General features: G+C 46.8%; 1 protein-coding gene across 1 annotated transcript in view; it reads right to left on the bottom strand.

The window, feature by feature from the left end:
• Window positions 1–2,512: 2,512 nt before the first annotated feature.
• PARP12 (poly(ADP-ribose) polymerase family member 12) overlaps window positions 2,513–24,524 on the bottom strand; it is a 42,627-nt gene continuing 20,615 nt past the window's right edge. The window contains exons 6-12 of the mRNA XM_082693887.1: window positions 22,263–22,458; window positions 18,252–18,393; window positions 15,344–15,440; window positions 9,469–9,544; window positions 7,579–7,709; window positions 6,587–6,738; window positions 2,513–3,637 (exon numbers count right to left, since the gene is read on the bottom strand). Coding sequence (XP_082550013.1) covers window positions 3,312–3,637; window positions 6,587–6,738; window positions 7,579–7,709; window positions 9,469–9,544; window positions 15,344–15,440; window positions 18,252–18,393; window positions 22,263–22,458 — 1,120 coding nt within the window. The 3' untranslated portion in view covers window positions 2,513–3,311. The remainder of the gene's footprint in view (window positions 3,638–6,586; window positions 6,739–7,578; window positions 7,710–9,468; window positions 9,545–15,343; window positions 15,441–18,251; window positions 18,394–22,262; window positions 22,459–24,524) is intronic.

Raw genomic sequence — 24,524 nt, 5'->3', positions numbered from 1 at the left:
AGCACCAGCTCCTGGGCCTCCAGCTTCTGGTGCACTTGGGGCATTTGACTTAAAAAAACGAGATTTATCAGAAGCCCAGCTTTAACAGTGGCTCAAAAGCTTTCTTATGTTTTGATTTTTCCTAGGTAGGATAATACTAACTTGATAAGGTTTTAATGCACAGAAGAGTGAGAGAGATGGAAACATAGGCATTGGACCTTCTCTTCCTTTTGATCCAAGAATCAAAACACAGAAGTGAATTTATTAAAACTATCATGTTGCTAAGAATTTGAAATCCAACAAGGAGCTCTCAAGTTGAATCCCACATCTGCCGTCAGCCACATGTGGCCGTGGCTGCTGGTCTTCCCACATCCCTGTGCCTCCATGTACTCATCTGTAACACAGGGCTGCTGACCTAGATCAAAGCCCCCTCCCCTGTGCACCATCTGAGCAGCGAGAAGGGGCTGAGTATCCTGTAGGTAGCATTCCAAGCAGGAGTCCGTGAGCGTGGCTACCCAGACGCTGGCCCACATGTAGGCTGTTTCAGAACTGGCACAAGAGGTTTCCATGTATCCGTGGCTGTGGATCCTGCCTCTGTCATTGGGTCCTCTCCTACTCTAGCCCAGGAGACCCCATGCTTCCCCCAAAGTCCTTCCTTGGAGAGCCCTCTTCTCACTTTCAGGCTTCCCCAGAGGCAGGAAGGCAACCTCTTCCCCCAGCATGGTCCCAGCCCTAGGAGCTGCCCGGCCAGCCCCTCACGTAGCGTTCTCTGCACCCTTGCCCTCACCACTCCTCCTCTCTGGGCCCCAGCTCCTTCAAGATGTCTGGCCATGTATGGCCACACGTTCCACTTCCTGGTGACCCATCTGTCCTTCCTGACCAGCCTGCCCGTCTCCCAGCCCCTAACCCTCTATGGCCACCACACAGCGTCATCCTGCCGAAGAGCCCAGCTGAGCACCTGACTCCCTCCTCAGAGCACAGTCCGTGTGTGGCGCCCCCAGCCCATCAGCTCCACTGGCTTCCCTCAACTTCTCTGTCCAGGTGCTTCTCATCTTCAGACACAGCAGTGAGGCCTCCTCATATTCTAGAATTGCTGGACTCAGCCCTTCGACTGTTTCAACCCACAATCTCGAGCTCCCCTGAAATCCCACCACCGTGTGCAACACCAGCTACCTCGGGGCAGGAGCTGGCACGGACTGGGCCCTCCATAGGACCCTTTAGCTGAATCCCAACCAAGTCCTTGTGACAAGTCAGTCACACACCCTTGCCCTGGGTCTCACCGCCTCTTTGCACCAAGGGCTATCGTTATTTTGACTTCTTCCCACCACAGTGCCTAGCCACCACCACCCCCCCCCCCGTAAACAGGTTACACGGACCCTGTCCCTCTCTCAAATTTCAGGTCCAAGGTTGCTTTCTGAAAGGAGAGCAAATCCAGGGCCCCTGCAGTCTTCATAGCTCAACTGCCTTTTCTGGAGCATGTGACCACCGCCCACACCAGGTTTCTCCAGCCATCCATCCCACCCACACTTCCCAGTGGACCATCTCTGCTGCCCACCGCTCAGCTCCCAGCAGCAAGATGGTTAATGAGCATGGGGTCACTCACATTTAAGACTTGGCTGGCAAGTACCTGACTTCATGTTTCTCCCTGACCCCCTCTGGCCCTCCACCTACACTGGAGTAGGACCTGGACTCAGTCGAAAAGCAATGAGTAAGATTTCAGGATCAGGCAGGGTATGGAGGAAATATTTTGGGGGCTCTGAAAAAATCATACCATGTAAACCCGTTGATTAGCCTGGCAGGTGGGGAACATAGTACTGCTGTTGCTGCATTTTTCTGGCCAAAGAATTCAGTTCTTCTCTGCCTTGACCTGTGTAAGGTTCCAAGGTACTGCCTACCCCTGTTCCAAAGATGGAAAAATTCAACAGCCTTGGATCTGAGCACTCGAGGACAGAGTGACAGAAGCGGAGGCAGCAGGCGGAGTGGACACACTATATTAGGATGGTGGGGGATGGGCAGGAAAGGTGTAGGGGGAGAGGAGGAGCCCATTACGGAGGACTGAACTCAGAGACCAAAAGGGATGGCCACATCATGACACGGAGCTGCCCTGCCCATCCCTCCTCCCTGAGAGCGAGCTGGTGCCCATCAGGGACTCCCATCAACTGCTGTGTGTGAGGCAGAACACACCCAGCCCTCCACATCCATGACACACTCTGCTCAGGAGTCAGTCTGGGTTTCGCAGAACTTCACAGCGGTTGGGGGAAAGAAAAAAAAATACGAATATATAACTTCTATAAATTGAACGGAGATGTAGGACCATGGGGCCATGTAGTTAGGGCTCCTCTTAGGATTGTGGAAGGAGCCCCAGCGAGTGAGAGGTCCTGAACCTTCAGGTTCATCATCTTTAGCGTAAATCCACACACAGCCCCCAAGACCAGTACTGGGGGCTGTTCTATCCCGACACCCAGAAAAGTGCCTGTATACAGCAGGTGCTAGATAAATAGACGCTGAAGAATGAGCTTTGGTCGCTGCCCACTTCAGATAAATATTCTTTTATTTCCATGCTCCACTGTGACATTTGCAGCTCAGGTATTCAAATCTCACAGGAACAGAAAACCCACATTCGGAGGGTGTCCAGTGTGCTCAGATGTGGGAATGGGCCTTCGTGGGTAGAGCCCCGGGGGTCCTTGGGGGCGGCCACCTATCCCTGTCACCTTCCACTGAGTGATACAGACCCCACCAGGACAAAGGGAAGCTGACGGGGCCCCAGTGATGCCACACAGTAGCCACTTGCTCTAACACCATGACGGATGGGCCGACTCCAAGGCCAGAAGCCCGGAAGGAGAGGTGCCTGGATTAGAACCAGAGCAACAGACAGTGACGGCCTCCTGCACTGATGGCTACTGCATCATTTTGACAAAAAATTAAACAAGATGCCACTGAGACCCTGAAAAACCCAATGACTCACTGCAGAAACTTAAATTTAAAATCAATCCATAAAATATTATCTAGAAACTCTGTGTCTGGTGCCCATCGGCCACAGTCAACAGAGAGTGTAAATAATAAAACTTTAACAGACTAGTAAAAGGCAGTAACGGGCCCACCTATAGTCACTTCTGGTTAGTCTACTAATGATCTACTAATGACCCCAAAAGTGGCTTAAAACTGAAAACCGTTATCAGTGAGAGATTAAGAATATAACTTCATCAGGAAGTCAACATTAAATGAACAGTTCATTAAAAGTTTTTGTTTAAAAAAAAAAAAAAAAAAAACCTTCCCAAATAGCTACTCCAAGGAAGCCACACCTGAAAGGCATTAAAAACATCCTCGCAGGCTCATTGCCGGCCACCAAAGAAAGATGCCAAGGAGAAGAGGGCGGAGGCACCCGTCGTGGGCTTGGTGGAGCCGGTATACTCAATCACGTACTCCGGGTAGACCTGGTGCTTCTCGAAGACCACGAAGATGGACGGGTCGGACATGCTGTTCACGCAGCTGTCGTAGAATACATTGCCAAGGCCCTCCTTGGCTGGGGGACGGACGAAGGAGGCATTGCCTCGGATGAACTCCCCCACCAGCACCCGGGCCAGGAACATCGTGTGCAACTTGGTGTCAGATTTGCTGTAGTGGTGGGAGTACGCTGCATCCCGGGCAAAGTAGCTCCCTGCAAGGACACACACGGGTTCAGCTGGGGTGGAGGGCGGCGGGAGGCAGCCCACAGCCTGGAAGAGGATGCTTGGGGGGTCCTGTCAGCCAGGCGACACCCCTGCCTCCCTCTTCTCACATTTCTCTAGCCTCTTCCCTCGTGAAGGGCATCAGGAGTCTCACCAAACTCTGAGACAGAAAACTCAAGTTCTGACTCAGTCCCTCAAATCCTAAAGGTTCCCCTGGGCACATCACTACTTAGCCCCCAAACCTCAGCTCCCTCAGCTCTAAAATGCAGCTATCACGCCAGCCTCATAGGGTTGGTGTGGAAAGGGAGCAAGATCCCATACAGGGACAACCGTAGCCACTGGCAGCCCTGCAAAGAGAATTCTGAAGCTCGTCGAATGGGACCTGCACTGAAGGCTGCCACATACACATTTGGAAATAGGACCCACCACCGGCTTCCATCCATCCTGTGCCCACAACTAAACCTGATTAAGGCTGATTGATGGACAAGTGACAGAGTCCAAAGAGGGCTGCGGACTACAGCATCACATCATATGAGATTTTCAACTTAGCAACCGTGTCATGGTTACAGCAAAGAACATCCTTGTTCTTAGGAGGCACTCAAGGGGGAAAGGGCATGACATATGCCACTTGCAAGTGGGTCTAAAGAAATAAAGCCAATGTGGAAAAAGGTTAAAGCTGATGAATCTAGGTAAAATTTATGTAGGGGGTTTTAAAATACTATTCTTGAGGCTTCCCTGTGAGTTTAAAATTATTTCCAAATAAAGCTTGAAAATAACACAGAGAAACAGCTAACTCTCATTCCAGCTGGGATGACGCGTACACCCCCCTATTTGAAGCGTTCAGATTCCCATTCCAGGGATCACGCAGGCACAGTCAGGCCGGACTCAGGGCTGGGAAGGTACCTGCTCCCCTCCCCCCACGCATGCTCACCATCCCCACAGCCTCCACTCCACAGGGACACAAAGCCCAGCCTGAGCAGGGCTGCTCCTGCTAGAACCTTGGGCGAGGCTCCTGGCTGCACACAGAGGACAGGGTAAGGGTGCCAACAGCTGGGCACCCTCCCCCAGAGGGCCAGGGGTCCATAACTCACTGAGTTTGACCCCGCTCATCAACTCACACTGGTCCCCCTATGCCCTCTATCAATTTGCTTTAAAAGGGTTTCCCAAGAACAAATACTGTGAAAATGTCTATGCTACCTAAAGCAATCTACACATTTAATGCAATCCCTATCAAAATCCCATCCTTTTTTTCAAAGAAATGGAACAAATAATCCAAAATGTACATGGAAGCAGAAAAGACCTCGAATAGCCAAAGGAATATTGAAAAAGAAAGCCAAAGTTGGTGGCATCACAATTCCAAACTTCAAGCTCTATTACAAAACTGTCATCATCAAAACAGCATGGTACTGGCACAAAAACAGACACATAGGATCGATGGAACAGAATAGAGAGCCCAGAAATAGACCCTCAACTCTATGGTCAACTAATATTTGACAAAGCAGGAAAGAATATCCAATGGAAAAAAGACAGCCTCTTCAACAAATGGTGCTGGGAAAATTGGACAGCCACATGCATAAAAATGAAACTGGACCACTTCCTTACACCACACACAAAAATAGACTCCAAATGGATGAAAGACCTAAGTGTGAGAAAGGAATCCATCAAAATCCTTGAGGAGAACACAGGCAGCAACCTCTTCCCCCTCAGCCGCAGCAACTTCTTCCTGGGAACATCGCCAAAGGCAAGGGAAGCAAGGGCAAAAGTGAACTATTGGGACTTCATCAAGATCAAAAGCTTTTGCACAGCAAAGAAAACAGTTAACAAAACCAAAAGACAACTGACAGAATGGGAGAAGATATTTGCAAACGACATATCAGATAAAGGGCTAGTGTCCAAAATCTAAAGAGTTTAGCAAACTCAACACCCAAAAAACAAATAATTCAATCAAAAAATGGGCAGAGGACATGAATAGAGATTTCTACAAAGAAGACATCCAGATGGCCAACAGACACATGAAAAAATGCTCCACATCACTCAGCATTAGGGAAAAACAAATCAAAACCACAATAAAATACCACCTCACACCAGTCAGAATGGCTTAAATGAACAAGTCAGGAAATGACAGATGCTGGCGAGGATGCGGAGAAAGGGGAACCCTCCTACACTGCTGGTGGGAATGCAAGCTGGTGCAACCACTCTGGAAAACAGCATGGAGGTTCCTCAAAATGTTGAAAATAGAACTGCCCTATGACCCAGCAATTGCACTACTGGGTATTTACCCTAAAGATACAAACATAGTGATCCTAAGGGGCATGTGCACCCAAATGTTTATAGCAGCAATGTCCACGATAGCCAAACTATGGAAAGAACCTAGATGTCCATCAACAAATGAATGAATAAAGAAGATGTCGTGTACACACACACACACACACACACACACACACACACACAGTGGACTACTATGCAGCCATCAAAAGAAATGAAATCTTGCCATTTGCAACGACATGGATGGAACTAGTGGGTATTAGGTTTAGCAAAATAAGTCAATCGGAGAAAGACAACTATAATATGATCTCCCTGATATGAGGAAGTGGAGATGCAACGTAGGGGGTTTGGGGGGTAGGAAAAGAATAAATGAAACAAGATGGGATCGGGAGGGAGACAAACCATAAGAGACTCTTAATCTTACAAACCAAACTGAGGGTTGCCGGGGTGGGGGGTCGGGAGAGGGTGGTGGGGTTACAGACATTGGGGAGGGTATGTGCTGTGAAGTGTGTAAACCTGGTGATTCACAGACCTGTACCCCTGGGACTAATAATACATTATATGTTTATAAAAATTTTTTTTTTAAATACAAAAAATAAATAAATAAATAAAAGGGTTTCCCAGGCCCTGGGAGGAAAGCCAGGTTCTGCCGGTGGGGCCACTTTTGCCCTTACCCTTGCCATAGGAAGTACCATGAAGACCACAGACCCGCCAGTCGAAGTTCTGCTGGCAGATGGCATCAACGAAATTCGCACTGGTGCCGTGGAAGAGCTGCCGCTCATCGACCACCTTCCCTCCATTTCTCTTCTGCATCTGGCCTTTTTGCCTAGAATCATGAGACAGGAGGCAGAGGGTGCTTGCTGCCAAATGCAGGCCACTTGACCCAAGAAAACACATTTTATTAGAAGCATCATGAGTCCAGGCCCATGAGACCAGGGTGAACAGCACAACCTGGGTGCAAAGCCCATGGGAAGCCTTTGCCTCCACAGCTCAAGGCCTCTTCAGCTTCTTGAACTCCTGAAGCAGACCAGACCCACTTCTTCCCCACTACCTTGCTTCCTCCGGAGCTTAGCTAGGGAAGCTGGGGAGCTGGAGGATGCTGGTCAGTGGGGGGCCGTCCCTCTCCCCCTGTTACCCCGATTTCATCACTAGTCCCAGAGTACAGATGACACTGCTCCAACCCCCTCTTCTGGGGACAGGTCAGCAGGACCCCAGGCCCGCCATGGTAACCTGCTACAGATCTCCTCCCTACAAGGACAAGCCACTGAGCACCCAAGAACATGCCAGTCCTCAAGCACAAAAATGAGGCGTGGCTCCCTGGCTGTCAGGACACAGCTCTATCTCCCTCTGCGCGTGGGTGGCTTACACGGACCGGTCCCGCTGATCTTCCGCCAGGAAGGCAGAAGTCACCAGCACAAGTGCTGGTTGTCACTAGGGCAGCTTGAATCCCCTCAACTCGAGGGATGTGCCAGCACTAAGCTATAAAGATGGAGAGATGGGGAGAAAAGCAGGGACACAGTCCCTGATGCCCCCAGCACTGGGAAAGCAGTGGCTGCCATCTCAGATTGTCCCTGAAACCCAGGACATGTCTGACAAGCAGCTAGCCTCCCGTGTATATACTAGAGGGGATGGTCAGCAGCCCAGCAAGAGTGGGCCCTTCACGTACCACTGGTAGACTTCCCAAAGGGCCAGATTCTGGACTCGCTCAATCTTCTGGACAAAGTAAAAAGGCAGCGTACGGTTGAATAGGTTCCAGACCTTTTGATACTCGTCTGATGAAGAACTGAGGGTAATCTTCTGCAGGGAGCAAACATTTTTTTTTCTCCGTTATCCTCGAAGTGTATATAGATCAGTGCCTTCCCAAGGCTGCTTATAAAATGCTAGAACTGCAAGCAAGCCCAGACAGGGATCACTACTCTCCCTTGGCCAGAGGTGTAGTCTCTCCAGCTGTGGGCTATTTGCGGTTTGTGGTCACTTCCCTTCTGTTCACTGTGGAACCCTCCTGAAGGACGGGCACGTGATACGTCGGCACCACTTTCGGTGTCCCCAGGACATCCCCGCTCCTCCTCTGTACCCACACAGACTACAGAGTCTACAGGACCAGAGCTGGTGTTAATATGCATGGAATGTGCACGTTTGGCTGAGCGGGGCAGACCCCATTAAAGAAGGTGTGTATGGCAGAAGCCCTCCTCACCACAAGTGCCGGGGAAGATGTCAGGCCAGCAGACAATACACATCAACGCAGGAGCATGAGGAGATTTGCAGGGATGGTGCCTGGCTACTGCCTCCTCCCAGCAGAGCCCACCTCTCCCTTAGCGCCCTGCTCTGGGAAACAGCACCCCCTAGGGGCCAGGAGGGGCCCTGACCGAGGGCAGCTGATGTCTGCAGTGACAATTCCTGCACTTTCAGCCTGCAACTAACCCGCTGCCCTGTTCCTGCTCCTTGAGGCTTGGCCCAATGACAGCCTGTTAAGGGATCCCTGGGCGATCACTCTGTACCATGGCCTTCCCCTACGGTGAGTGCAGTCTGAATGTCCATGCATCTCCTGCAACTGAAGTTGTGACTGGTTTCCTTGCTTCCATCCCATGGGAGGACACAAACTCCCCTCCCCCAATAGGGAACCAGCCTGCCCCTCCCCCCAGACCAGACTGTCAAGGGCTCCCATACCTGTCATGGCCTACAGCTCAACCATACAACCAAACCTGCCTGACCTCCCTCCTGCTCCCCAGGGGCTATGCATGCCCTCCACCCTGCCCTGGGCTCCTTCCCTATGCAGTCTCCATCGACCTGTATGTTCTTCCCCTACTTCTGTCTGTATAACCATCAGCCATCACTTAGGTGCGGACCCAGTGAAACCTTCCCTATTCCCCTTCATCTGGTCACCTGGCCCTGTGACGCTGAGTACTACCACTGAAGCTCGCCCAGCCCTTCGCACATGTGTCTGGGCTGCTGGGGTCTGTGTGCATACTGGGGTCTGTGTACAACTCGATAAGAGGAGTCCTCCCAGGGAAGACAGACACAGAGCCGTCAGCACAGTGCTCAGCAGGATGCCAGCGTCAGAGGACCTCATGTACACAAGGCGGTAGTGGACAATGGCCTGAGTACTCCATAGAACTCAGTGTAGCTCTCGTCAGCTGGAAGGCCTGACATGAGCCATGTGAACTGGTGTCCCTGTCTTCTGGTATCTGGCGCCTTCCTATAGCAACTCCCCTCGACATGTCCCTCATCACACTCAAATCCTCCCTGGCTTTTTCTTTTCTTGCTTGGTAAAACTAATACTTATTGGCTAAACAGCGGTTAAGCTCTTATTTCTGCCCTTTGAGAAATTTCCAGGTCATCATCCTTCATCCACAATACAGCCTTTTCCCTTGGGGCCCCAACCATCTTCCTGGTGGTCATCCAGCCTTAAAACCCTTAAGACCCGAACCTAAACCCACACACAGCTCCTGCCTCCTGCCCCAGCCTCGCCGGACGGCTCCCTCAGTGGTGGAGTCTGTTCACTCACTGTGTCTAAGAACACCCTCCTCCGTGGCCCGAGGCAGTGTGAGTCCCATACCTTAAAGCCAGGGTCTGGCAGGGCCGAGGGGTCCCAATGGTCTGGGATGCTCTTTGGGCCTTGAAACTTGACACTGCTACAAAATGTAAACAAAAACACTGAGATTTTGTTTAGTCTTAGGCAGATCTACTACTGGTGGCTGCCACTCACAGTACCAACGGTCTGGGGTCTCAGCATACCATTTGGTAAGAGCAGGTAGAGATGGGGAAGCCCCTAAGCATACTATCCATGACATGGGAGCACATCTATCTTTGCCCACGTGGCCAAACCCCAAAATCTCAGGCACAAGGGATCCATTTCTCACCTGTATCTCAACGCTTGCATGGAAGGCAGAGAATAACTGATCAAAGGAGCACATACAAACTTTCATCACAATTTTAAAATTCAAAGAGCTCTCTTTTCAAGAGGCCTCAATGAGGTGTAACTGGCATACAAAAACACTTTTTAAAAAACAGAAAATGTATGTCACAACTCATTTAGCAGGACTGCCTGGCTGGCTGTCGGTTGAGCATCCCCCTTGATTTCAGTTCAGGGAGACGGAGCCCCGTGTCAGGCTCCACACTCAGTAGGGAGTCTGCTTTCCCCCTGCTGCCCAATACTCGTGCTCACGCTCTCTCTCAAATTAAAAAAAAAAAAAAAAAAATCCTCCTTTGACAGTAGAAAGTTGACTACAACTGCTAGGAGGCTATTTGTGGTCTGTAAATATCCTATTTAAAGGGACTAAGCTTATTTCATACAGCTGCAATATTAGCATGTTTAATTACAGGTTTCACATAACATAAGCACCTTATCATCTTTCCAAAAAATAAAAATAAACAAAGACTGAGTTCTAAAAGACATGTGACCCAACAGGTCTAGGAACAGGAACTATGTCACTGTAATAGCAAATCCTTCTGATTCCATTTCAGAATGATCTGTTCTTTCTACAATAGATCTACCTTCTGTTTCCACTGGCATGAGATGTGTACCTTCATCCTAAGCCTCAAAGAACTCCCACAAATAACTCTCCTAGGAAAACAGCACAGTTTAAAATAACTAACCAAGGTCCCATAAGCAAAAATTAGCCAGAAACAGACCGTGGAGACTGAAGATGCTGAAATTATGAGGCAAGATTATAAGATTATAACAGAACAATTATTTTTTCTGTGTTTAAAGAAATAAAAGAAAAACTTTAAAAATATATGCAAGGAACTGAACTATAAAAAAATGTGGAGGGTTTTAAAAAGAACGAAAAAGAACTTCTGGAAGTGAAAGACACTCCTTGCTAGGCGAAGTTCCAAGGACAACCTTGTGAGCAAGGGAGACCGCCTGAGGAGAGGGAGTAAGTTGAACAAAAAAGGAAGGGCGGTTATCCAGCATGCCGAGATGAGAGATACGGAGGAGAAGCTGGGACCAGGAGGAGAGAGAGAGAAGGCCTGGATCTGGTCAGAAGCTAACCAAAGCTCTGAAAAGAGAGGAGAGGAAAGGCTGAAGGCTATTTTAAGGAGAACAAAGGAGAGGTCTAAAAAGCCCCAAGAATCTCCAAAAGGATAAATAAGAGCACGCACCCTGCCACACCAGGGTGAGAGCACGGAACAGCAAGACCAACACAATCTGAAAAGCAGTCAGAGGAAGACAAGAATGAGTCTGGAAAAGGGGCTCTGCTTAGACCAACAACCAATTTTCCAACAGTAGCAATGGAAACCAGGTGACAGTGGAATGAACTCTTCCATGTTCCAGGAGAAAATAACCACACCCTAAAACGCTAGAGCCAATAAAAATATCTTTCAAGACTGGCTCAGTGGGTTAAGCCGCTGCCTTCGGCTCAGGTCATGATCTCGGGGTCCTGGGATCGAGTCCCGCATCGGGCTCTCTGCTCGGCAGGGAGCCTGCTTCTCTCTCTCTCTCTGCCTGCCTCTCCATCTACTTGTGATTTCTATCAAATAAATAAATAAAATCTTTTAAAAAAAAATGAAGATGTAGTTAGGCAAACAAAAATACAATTTTCCAACAGATCTTCATCTAAGAAAATGTGAAAAGACAAAGCAGTAAAACATGAGTAAATCTAATGAAACATTCATTGTATAAAGTAACAATACTCATGAAGTTAAAAAACAAGAGAGGAAATTAATGGAATAAGGTATTTGAAAGCTCTTACATTAGTCGATAGGAAGGCAAAGATACTGACCAACTCATACCTAAGAACAGGTTATAATTTCTAGTGTGGCCTTTAAAAAAATTAAGTAGGGGCGCCTGGGTGGCTCAGTGGGTTAAAAAGCCTCTGCCTTTGGCTCAGGTCATGATCCCAGAGTCCTGGGATCGAGCCCCACGTCCGCTCTCAGCTCAGCAGGGAGCCTGCTTCCTCCTCTCTCTCTCTCTCTCTCTCTCTGCCTGCCACTCTACCTACTTGTGATTTTTGTCTGTCAAATAAATAAATAAAATCTTAAAAAAAAAATAAAGTAATATAGTACATAACTTCCAAACTAATAGGAGGGGAAAAAATGAAATGACCAAAAATATCCATAAGGCGGCAAGAAAAGAAAAAATAGGGACTCAATCACATGAATAAAACATTTTTATGCAGGATATAAGGACAGTAAGGAACTAAACCAAAGAGCCGATGTGTAAATGCCATTTCAAACTTCACATCAAACTCTGGTATTAAAACTCTGGAATGCGGAGATCATATTCTGTGACCCTGTCATTCGTGTAAACAGAGAAGTTGTTTCTGAAAGCAACCCACTCTAGGAGTCCCAGCTGGCTAGAGAGGCGGGAGCAGACTTGCTTACTAGAGTTCCAACAGCTGGCAGCCGTCACTTGGGTTCGCAGGAAGAGCCACAGGCTTCACTGCGTGGACACTGTGTGACTCTCAGGTTATGCACTAGGAAGATCCTGCCTGAATCAGGCATATCTTAGTCTGAATCTGACCAAAATGATCGCTTTTATTTCTGATGTGTGGTGTCTGTGGCCCTCTAAAGACCACATTACAGTGATAACAAAAAACATCCAGTCTCAGAAAGGTGAAAGATTTTTTCCAAACTGTATCTAAGGTAGGCTTTGATTAGGGGAAAAATAAAAAATAACTTCCAGAAGTAGAAGCGGCCACAGTTAACTAAACTCTAAATCCAGAAGCAATATACAGGAGAGATGGATCCATTTTACTAAAAAATAAACATTTCTGCCCGGGTACAATACTTTATAAACAAAGCTGGCAACTAAGAAATCAAGAGAAAAGGTTTGTGATTTGTATAAGAAACTGAGTGCTGATCTCCCCAGTAGATAAAAGGTTCTTAACGTATAAAAAAAAACACCAAAAGGCTGACAAAAAAATTGAACAAAAAGACAAACTCCCCACAGAAAAAGAAAGGCAAATGGCTGGTAGATTTAGCAAAAAAACTTTAAACTTCACTCATAAGAGAACGCAAATTAAAATACACTGAAACACCCTTTGCCACACATGAAAACAGCAAAAGTCCAAGAGCTTGATGACTCACTGGTTGCCAAGGCCAAGGCAGTACCTCAAGCACCTTGAGGCCAAGTGTATAATGGTTCAACCCCATTAAGAGGAATTTGCATTTATCTTCCAGAACATTAACCTTCCTGAACATGAAACCTCACGTACACCAGATCATCCACTGTAGTGTTACCCTTGTAACAACAAAAGAGCTGAAACAATGCAAAACTTCCCTCCAAAGGAGACAGATTAAATAAATTAGGGTATGCACAGGTGATGGAGAGCCACGCAGACAGACAGATTTCAGAAGACTTCAGTGTCCTGAAAGGGAAAAGAAAAGGTACAGAGCAGTACATACAGAATGCTGCCTCTAGTTTGGTGCAAGAAAAGTGAAATCAGAAAATACTTTTCTCTGTACGCATTTGCTCATTTTCGCAGAAAGAAAGATAATAAAGATAAATCAGAAATGTATGCAAATGGCGACTCATTGTGGAAACGCTGGAGACAACAGGAAGACACTGACTACTGAGTACACCCTTTTCTTGGACTGATAATACCTTTTCTCTCTAGTTTGTATCAAACTCTTCTTTAAATGACCATGGTCCACAAATACAACTACTGAGGTCCATCTGCAAGACCCCAGAAGAGCCAGCAGAGAAAAACTATTTGGTTCACCATGAAACAGAAATGAGCCCGGTTTCTCTGGTTAAAGGAAGGCGCAGCTGGCTGAGGACAACACTGGCTGAAGTCCCAGCTTGGGCTGTGCCACACCCCATGTACCAGGTGCTGTGGTACCTGCTGCCATCCAGCCACTGTCCTCCTGCAGGTGGCCATGTGGATTAGAGAGAAAGAACCCTTCTCCCAGCTCTAATCCCAGGACATCTGCACCCAGCCTAAAACTACTGGTTCAGTGGGGGTCTGGGTAGAGCCAAGCTCTTAAATATGCCCCATCAGCTGCAGGAGGGCCCTCTCCTGCTCCTAAATGCTTAGAAGGCCCCTAGTGGCTTCTGGAACTCAAAAGGGATCCCGCCCCGAGGAAGAAGAGACTAAGCGGCCACTAAGAGACCAACGGCTGCAGCCATTTTCAGGTTTTTGGTATCCCATGATATGCAAGTACATAAAACCATGAAACACATAATTTTCTTATCGGTATATAATTCCATTATTTTTCTATCACTTCGACATCTTCAAACACTCAGATCTATGATTCAACTATTCAACTGAAAAATACAAACTGATGAGCCAGCTTCAAGCCTAACCGGCTTGCAGAGCACAATAAGCAGCCTGTAATTGTGAATCACAAATCCTCTACCCAAAAGATGACACTGTGGCCCTAAGCCTTTCCCAGCCCCTGGCACACAGATACCAGCAGTCACACTGCCACAGGTGATGGCACCGAAGCTGGCATTCGCACATGATGCGACTGGAGAACAAAGAGCCCCACGTACTTTGTCAGAAGCCAAGTCCACAGCTCACTACCAATAACAAAATCGGACTCCAAAAACAAACAGAAAAACCCTAAGAGCCACTATAAAGATCCCTTCCAAGTTAAAAAGCAAAATATACAATCACTTGAAGATGGAGACAGACAGAAATTATGAGAAGTGAGATTATTACTGTTCCCTAACCATTCTCTAAATTAGTCTAAAGTCAGGAGTAAGTTTTTTGGTTTCTGGAAAAATCTGCACAAGAATACCCTATGAATCAGGAACACCACTTGCACACTTAGAGTTAAAATATCTAATTATATGGCATGCGCCTAGGTGGCTCAGTCGGTTAAGTGTCCTACTCTTGATTTCAGCTCAGGTCATGTTCTCAGGGTTGTGGGATCAAGCCCCACATTGGGCTCTGTGCTCAGTGCAGAGTCTACCTGAGATTCTCTCCCTCTGCCCTTCCCCACCTCTGCGTGCACCCATGCGTGCGCGTGCACACACACATTCTCTCTCTCTCAAATAAATCAATCTTTTTTTTTTAAAAAAAATCTAATTATACAATTCTTTTCCAGTGTCTTAGGTCTTTTTTTCCCTTTATTTCATGTTACACTTCGTTTGGCACCTTAATGCTTTATTAACTAAAAGTTAATTAGTCTACCACACAATTAGAAAAATACTCTGACATATTTCTATACACCTGAATTTTATTTATCATCTTATAATCCATGCTAATACTTCTCTCTCTGAAATGTGCTAAGTGTATCCTGGTTTTCCAGTTTCATGAATTCTCAGACCTTTTCTGGAACATGGATATTAATACCAGCACTATAGTATTAAGTGAAGGAAAGTACGAAGGTCCTGCCTGGGGGGCGGGCCTGGGCACTCAGAGACAGAGCACTGGCACATTCAGTGACACAAGCCAACACACCCTCTTACTGCGTTATGCCAGCCCGGGGAGGCTTCCTGGACGTGCAGCAGAGCACGGCCCCCTGGTTCTCATGCCACCTACCAGGCTTGCTTCACCTTCACCTCCTGCGGGGACACGAACCTGGGTCGCCGGCAAACCTTTCTGACTGTGCCATAGACCAGGTTTTTCTGAACAAACACTAAAGAAGAAAAAAAAAAAACAAAACACCAAATGCATATATATACACACACATAGGATGGCAATGTTTTATAAACACAAACTAAATGGTTTGGAAAACTAATCCTAATGTGTAAAGCCTAGAGTCAGTCTGTTAAAAAAACAAGGCAATTTTCACATTTCAAATATTCATAAAAGAAAATAGGTATCCTTAGGAGACTGGGTTTAATGAACACATGAATGATGAGTAATTGACATATCAATTATACATGAGCACTTTTAAATTGTTCCTTCCAATCTTGTTTAAACCATTATTTTGCTTAGCAATTTTTCCCAACTTGGATATAAAAAAAGCTTCAGCCCAGCCTGAGACCAAATTACCACATTTTGAGCCAGGGGGATTTAGAATTAATACACTAATTTTACTCATAACTTTTTTTAATTTGACTAAACTGACTCCACAGCAGTATTTCTCAACCTTTTTAAACCTGTACCATCTTTAATAAACAAAATCCTTGCCCTACGCCCACCCCCATGATCCTCGGGTTCATCCTGAGGGGATGAGAGGAGACACTGATCCTCAAGTTGAAAAATCACAAACACCTATGAGCTAGATTACATGTTGCTTGCCACCAGGAAAACCCTGTCACATCTTACTTTCTGCACTTAAGAATACAAAACCAGTTTTTTCTTTTTCATTTAAAAAACCATTTTAACATTAATTTGTAGGTGTCTGTAACTTATGTTACTGCATTTGAGCATACACTGCATTTGAGCATAACATCACTGAGGTGGAAGTCCCTCATGCTGTCGCCCAGGTGGTCATCAAGATCAGAACTCGCAGGGGTCCCCCACCTTCTAATCAGGAGCCCAGGCACCAAACATGGCTACCACAAGCCCCACTGTTGTCCACCCCTCACCTCCCATCAATAATTAGCACACTTACTTGGGTTTTTATTGGCCTCTTGACTGACATCATCCTAAGTCTCAAATGGTCTTTCACTGGTAAAACTACTCAAGACATGCAAAATAAACTATATTTGAGACCCACTCCCTACCCTTCTGTGGATGGGAAAAAGTGAGTTTTTTCCTTTGTTACCCCTACAAGGAATACACTAGGCTAAGTCCCTAAACAAGCGTGACCTTGGGGATTCTGCCCATCTGATTGTAGCTAATAGATATCGCTGTTCTCCCTCGGGAATCGAGGCACTGGCAGTGGCCTTGAGCAAAGCTTGTGACAAGAGTCCCTAAAATGACAGCACTAGTCTTCCTCAATCCTACAGAACCAATCATTTGACCTGTTATGTGTGTTTCTTAACTGCACTTGTTTCCTAATAATATTTTGTTCATAAACATGTCTGGCTGACTTGGGTCTGAGACTTGCTTTCACAACATCTCGCTGTGAGACGGGAACCTAACTCACCTCAAACTACTTCTGTTGCTGCTGTGATCCACCACCAGCAAAACGAATTGTGCCTATCCACGTGAGACTGGGTCAGTGTGGCGTGAACACACTTTTTCCTGCAGTTTACAGAAAACCGCATGTGTGTGCTCTTTCCCACCCTTACCCTGATTCTCGGTTCTGTCCCCTGGGGATGCAGCCTAGGCTGAGAATGGTAAAGGCCGCATCTGACATTTCTGGCTCTGACGTTTTCCAGATACTTAAAAGGAGTGTTTCAAACGGTTGCCAGCGGCCTTCAGATGGGTGCTAGTTGCAAGGACTTGATCCTCATGTAACTCGCTACCCCTTTCGTGCATTTGTATCTATCAGACTGTGGACAGGAAACCAGACTTGACCTATGGCTACTGGTCCCCAGCAGATGCTGAGGGCAGGTGAGCCGCTCTCCCTGCAGAGAGCACAGAATCTCTGCAAGGGCACACTGAGGGGCAGCGGTTCCACCCTCACCAAGAAAACAAGCACTACAAAACCACAGCGAGCAGGTCGCGTGGTGTTAGGATAATTCAGTGCACACACTCTGCTGCCCTCCACATAGTAGAAGGTCCACAAAACAGAAAAAACAGCAAATTGTATTTAAAGGAAGGCCCAGTGAATTCCCTCAAAAGGTGCTGAACATTCAGAAGTACTCAGAATTTAAAAGGTAAGGCAACACTGAGTTAAACAGAGCTGGGGTGATAAAACCATGAGGAAATGTCTTAAGAGAAGCCACAGAAAAAACTAAAATGAAAAAAAAAAAAAAAATCCTCCAAAATCAGTCACTACATGAACTGGCCAAAGGGTATTTGGCCTGTTTCTGTCTGTCTGCAAAGGCAACCAGGACAAGTCACTTAAAGTTCAGTGTCAGGACACTATGGGCGCAGGACAATCCGCTTCCAGTAACTTTTAAGGAAAGTGCACATCTAGCATGTGCTCAGTCTGCAGCCCACCTGAGCCGCAGGTGCTGAGAGGACGATGGGGAGCCGCCAGGCCAGGGAGGACAGGGCACAGTGCAGAGCAGAATGGCTGACACCAGCCAGGGACCAAGGTTAACCCTGGGACCCCAGAGCCTCGTCCATGGCCTACAGGACCACCAGCACTGCACAAAAGCAGCCCCTGCCCGTACCTCCACACTTCGGGCTCCCGTCCTTCCTCGGGTTCCTCTCCCTTCAGCTCCCTCTCCCCGGCAGCTGTTCCTCCATCCACCCCGGGCTGCCACCATCTGTCACAGGTCTGACTCCCCTTCCACGTGGACAGCACTTCAGGAGCAGGGACCCCCTCTCCTTTCCTTTCCTGGCCCTCAGTGTGTACACAGAACTTCTCCAGGGTCAAGGAGGGAAAGGCCAGGCCAACAGATGGCCAAACCCTGCTGGGTGAGGGCAACAGGTCAGGACATACCTTTGAAGTCTAACTCGTATTTGTGCTTTCCGGCCTGGAACTTCAGGACGGCTGCCTGGGCGTCAGAGCCCGGGGCACAGTACGCCAGGTAGGCCTTCTCCAAATCGCTGCTGCTGACAGTGGTCACGGGGTGCTCCAAGCCCTACAGGGAAAGCCAGACAGATACTCCATGAAGGCAAAAAGCTACGATGATGAAGCAAGCTGCTGGGCGCGATCCACACCACACGGCAGACATGCCTGCAGTGGGTATCTGTGTCATGGGGGAGGCAGGGAAGTGGAAGCCAGGGAGCAGGGGTGTGGCAGGAGAGGGAGACACAGCATAGAAGCCAACACAAATGCCTCCTAAAAGCTGCCCGGGAAAATAGTAAATGCAGGTCCTGCTAAGCAGGTAAGTGGACTGTGCGACAGAAGACAGCAGCGTTCAAATTACTCCTAATGGATGACACAAGCATTTGAATGAGGGTGAACGTCAACACTGAATTCTTCGGTCCACTTGGAGGGATGGGCTGAGCCTGGCTGCCTCTTCTCTGCCCGTTCTTGCACCCAGCACACTTCAGAGCTTAGTCCCTCTCTGTGTTCTTTCCTGAGCCCACGGAAGCTCTCTATCAAAATGCATTACCCATTTTGATCCCACACCTTCTCTCCAATTACCTATAGGACATCTAAGATTTGGGGATGGACTGAGTTTGAATTCTGGCCCCTCTAAACTTCAGTGATCTCAACAGGACAGGAACAGGAACAAACTTAAGTCACGTCCCTAACACGAGACAAGAGTGCCGTCCCATCCTCAACAGGCTGGAAGAATCATTAAAATAAGGCCTGGAACCAGCACAGTGCCTGGAACACACAGCACAGTGCCTGGAACCAAATGCAAAGGTGCCACAGAAACATTGGGCCAGTTTCTAGATATTCCTCTGAAGAGGAATCTGGTCTGGAGACAGAGGTGCAGAGATCACTTAAGGTGGCCACTAATGTCAGAAGAACATCAGGCATGGGCTGAACCCTAGGGACCCTCCCCCCAAAATTCATGAAGGGGAGCAGAAAGAAACAGCCCATGAAGGAGACAGAGGAGGAGCAAGGCAGCCAGGAGACTGAGGAGGGAGTGGGCCAAGGCTGGAAATGCCACCAGATTTGGCACCTGGGCGCTTGACCATTTGCAGTGTCAACAGCACTGTGAGGGCTGTGCCTGGCAGTGTCCCACCTCCTTCGGGCACTCCACGGATAGTGACTAGATGAGGAGCACCTGGGTAGCTCAGTTGGTTAAGCAACTGCCTTTGGCTCAGGTCATGAATGATCCTGGAGTTGAATCCCGCTTTAGGCTTTCTGCTCAGCAGGGAGTCTGCTTCTCCCTCTGACCCTCCCCTTGTGCTCACTCTCTCTCTCTCTCATTCTCTCTCAAATAAATAAATAAAATCTTTTTTTTTTTTTTTTTATGTGACTAGATGAACAAGTAACAGGAACAGAAGTCAGATCCTGGCAAGTAGGGGAATAAACGAGGGTCTTGCCTTTCAAGTAGAGATGGATGCGTCGTTCAGGTACAAAAGGGTGAGGCAACAGTAGAGGTTTTATAGCAAGGCAAAGAGGATCACAGGCAAGGGGGAAAAAATGCAAAATGTCAATCGACATGAGAAGCCTGCTGAGAATGATCCAAAGAGGATACAGGTCAGGTTAAGGCATCCTGGAGCCCAACACCTCAGGGACGTCAAGGTCAACATAGGAAAATTCAGTGGGGTAAGAACAGTAATACCTTTAAACCCAAGATTACGTTATGAATTGAATTGTGACACGCTGGTTGCCAAAAAAGATAAGCTGAAGTCTTAAACCTAGTACCTCGAAACTTGACCTTATTTGGAAACAGGGTTACTACCCTGTAATTAGTTAAGATGAGATCATGCTAGAAAAGGATGGGCTCCTAAACCACACATCCTATGCCCTTAAAAGAGAATGGTCACGTGCAGACTCAGGGAGAAGACCACAGGACAACGAGGCAGAGCCTGGACTGAGGCACCCACAAGCCAGGGAAGCCACCAAAAGCTAGGAAGAGCAGGTATGATTCCTAACAAGTTTCAAAGGAACATGACCCTGCTGACACCTTGGTTTTGATTTCCAGCATCCAGCTGTGAGACAATACATCACTGTTGTTCTAAGCCACCCAGTCTGTGGTAGCCTCAGGAAATTAATATAGGGTGGAGGCAATGTGGACCTGAAATTGGGCTGTACATCCTGAAATCAGGCAGAAGAGAACCTAGTTTCCCTGAATCAAAAGGAAATGGTCCTAAACTGTCAATTAGCAGAAAAATAAGAAAGAAATCCACATATGCAGGGACTCCAGGAGTGTGTGGGGAAAAGAAGAGCTAGAATGGACAGGCCACCCTAGGAGAGGATCCAGCTGATGGTACCAAATGAGACCACACAACCAAAAGCCACTGAGCTCACACACGTGCATCTGTACCCCAGCACTGTGCAATATATCAATGATACCCAAATACAGGTCATTGCCAGAGATTCTCATGTCCTCAATGAGGTCATACACTCCGCCTAAACTGCAAGAAAGTAGCTGCATAGAAAAGAATAAGGGAAAAGCCTAAGTAGGGGGTGTTTGGAGGAGAAAGGCCCCTAATCCCTAAAGTCATGACAATCCAGTTTGCAAAGTCACCTAAGGAAAAATGCAAAGTCACCTAAGGAAAAACTTTTGCATAGGGAGTCACCAGGGTCTAATGTCATCCCACTCAGCTCCCCAAGAAAGGGGACAAATCACAAAACAAAAGGTGAGAGGTTGTTGCATTAGCTAAGTTTCTCACCTGCCACAGGGTCCCCCTTGATGCTACCAGGTAAGCTCCATTCAGGGAGCATGACCAGCCCCTCATTCTCTCCTGCTCCTCCACGCCAGGCACGGCCTCCCCGCTCCTGCTCCTGACCAAACCAAGAGCAATGGTGGGGAGCCTCCTTGAGCAAATCTACATGGCAAGGAAGGTGGAAAAAACCCCAGGATGCTCAAGAGGGGCAGGCAGGTGGGAAAGAGGGCAGACAGAACAGCCACCAAGGAAAGGTTGGCACTTGAGGACGCAGAGGGGAAGCAGATGAAGGCTGAAGTGAGGCCCCTGATGATCGTGACCATGTCCAATAGGCCAGAGGACAGCAATTACTCTGTCCTTCAGCCAGGCAATATCTCTGCCCTGAGGACCTGCTAGGTATAGGCACTATTCTCCACACAGGGGCACACTGGAGGCACAAGAGAGACCAACCTCCCTGTGCTCATGCAGCCCTCATTACACTGTTCCCAGAGAAGAAGACATTCCAGGTGCAGGTAAGAACAAGAAACTCAAGCTTTAATATAGCCTTTTATAACCTGGAAGAATATAAGTGTCTATCAGATCAAAATCCCAAAATTCATTTTGGAAAACTATCCATATAGATCCACATAGATGTGGCGACCTTCTTATCCTTGTACCTCTACAAGTGACCAGGGGACTCAATCTGACTCAGCCATGAACATCTTCAAATAATTGGCAGCAGCAGTTATTAGATCCAGATTCCAAATCAATATCTGAAATGAATCCATTTTCTTACACTTGCCCACATTCTGTGAAGTTGCTGCTACAGAGAAGGCAGAAGGCCACCTCTGAAAAGCCTTCAAGTATACTGTGCAGCTACCCACACTCTCCTACACACACAGGCACTTGCTCTGGAGTTACCTGTTCGACAGTTAGAGAGGCATCTCTCTACCCCATTTAGCAAAACCAATGAAGAAATGTCAACTCGTTATAATCTATAGTCATTCAGTTCTCATGAAGCCAACAAATACCTAAACATTCAAAGACAGAACCTCCTACAAAGGAACAACTAGCTAGTTTTGCCCTAATTCCCCCAAAGCAAGAGTCATAGGGGGATATGGGCATCTTTGCCTCTGTTGAGGACTCTCCAGGACAACCCTCATGTTCGTGTCTGGGAACTACTCCTCCATCACGGACGCTTGGGGGAAAATACTTGCCCTCTTTCTGTGACACTTACTTGTTGTCCATATTCCTGCCAAGAACCAAACTCATCAGTCCAGTACCAAACCCAGTCAGTGGTGAGGATGAAGTGTGGAGGTTTAGTAACCGAGGAGGCCGTGGAGAGGCGGCGGGCGGGGGCCGCGCCAAACATCATGGACTCAAAGTCTAGACAATCAAAGTGAAAGCTGCTGGCTGACTCAGCACACAGGATCCTGCAAAAGAACATGAGAGGTAAATGGAATTCTCCACCAGCCAAATGAACACTCGGGTTCTACCTGTGGTCTTCTTGATGCTCAGCTGATAGATGTGAACTTAAATATAACAGTGTCATACTGTGTGTGTGGGGGGGGGGTTCCAAGTGGGAAGAGGGGAGGACAGTCGGTTCTTATACAAAAAAATAATAATGAAATTAATATTCTCTGAAAATAAAATTAGTCTCTGCAAGATGATCAAGAAAAAAGGAGAATATTAGAAATACAGACGGTAAAAAATGAAAGATGCCATAGATACTAAAAGGGATATTATAAGCAACTTTATGACAATTAGTTTGACAACAAATAAAATGAACAAACTCCTGAAAAATATAATAAATTTACCAAAATTGACTCAAGAAAAATAGAAAACATGACTGATCCTCTAACAATTATAAGAAACTGGGCAGTAAAAAACTGACCCTTCAAATAAAAAAAATCTTTAAAAAATCTTCCCATAAATTAAACATTACACCTCGATATTCTTTAGACACATGGTCAATTATTGAGGAAAAAGCAATTCTAACGGTACATGAGTGTTTTCAGAGAACAGAAAAAGAAACCATCCCAATCTCATCTTTATGAAGTTAGATATTTCCTAAGATAAAAACCAGATCAAGATAATATCAAAAAATTATAGACCAATCTCACTCAAATATGGATGCAAAAATCTTAAATTAAGTACTGGCCATCCAAATTCAGCAGTGTGTGTGTGTGTGTGTGTGTGTGTGTGTGTGTCAGAGAGAGAGCGAGAGAGAACTGCACAACTATGACTTAAGCCTAGAAATATGGTGGACTTATCAGAAAATTAATGTCGTTAACTGCATTAACAAATACAGGAGAACAAAGCATAGACTCTTGATAGAGAAAAAGCACTCAATAAAATTCCATTTTTTTAATGATTGTTTTCTTTTTTTTTTAATTTTTTATTTTTTATAAACATAAATTTTTTCCCCAGGGGTACAGGTCTGTGAATCACCAGGTTTACACACTTCACAGCACTCACCAAAGTACATACCCTCTCCAATGTCCATAACTCCACCCCCCTTCTCCCAACCCCCCTCCCCCCAGCAACCCTCAGTTTGTTTTGTGAGATTAAGAGTCACTTATGGTTTGTCTCCCTCCCAATCCCATCTTGTTTCATTGATTCTTCTCCTACCCACTTAAGCCCCCATGTTGCATCACCACTTCATCATATCAGGGAGATCATATGATAGTTGTCTTTCTCTGCTTGACTTATTTCGCTAAGCATGATACGCTCTAGTTCCATCCATGTTGTCGCAAATGGCAAGATTTCATTTCTTTTGATGGCTGCATAGTATTCCATTGTGTATATATACCACATCTTCTTGATCCATTCATCTGTTGATGGACATCTAGGTTCTTTCCATAGTTTGGCTATTGTGGACAATGCTGCTATAAACATTCGGGTGCACGTGCCCCTTAGGATCACTACGTTTGTATCTTTAGGGTAAATACCCAGTAGTGCAATTGCTGGGTCATAGGGCAGTTCTATTTTCAACATTTTGAGGAACCTCCATGCTGTTTTCCAGAGTGGTTGCACCAGCTTGCATTCCCACCAACAGTGTAGGAGGGTTCCCCTTTCTCCGCATCCTCGCCAGCATCTGTCATTTCCTGACTTGTTGATTTTAGCCATTCTGACTGGTGTGAGGTGATATCTCATTGTGGTTTTGATTTGTATTTCCCTGATGCCGAGTGATATGGAGCACTTTTTCATGTGTCTGTTGGCCATCTGGATGTCTTCTTTGCAGAAATGTCTGTTCATGTCCTCTGCCCATTTCTTGATTGAATTATTTGTTCTTTGGGTGTTGAGTTTGCTAACTTCTTTATAGATTTTGGACACTAGTCTTTTATCTGATATGTCATTTGCAAATATCTTCTCCCATTCTCTCAGTTGTCTTTTGATTTTGTTAACTGTTTCCTTTGCTGTGCAAAAGCTTTTGATCTTCATGAAATCCCAATAGTTCATTTTTGCCCTTGCTTCCCTTGCCTTTGGCGATGTTCCC

This window comes from Mustela nivalis (genome assembly GCF_964662115.1).
Source record: "Mustela nivalis genome assembly, chromosome: 12".
Taxonomy (NCBI): domain Eukaryota; kingdom Metazoa; phylum Chordata; class Mammalia; order Carnivora; family Mustelidae; genus Mustela; species Mustela nivalis.
The sequence above is the reverse complement of the archived record's forward strand: the minus strand, read 5'-3'. Positions and strand labels throughout refer to the sequence as shown.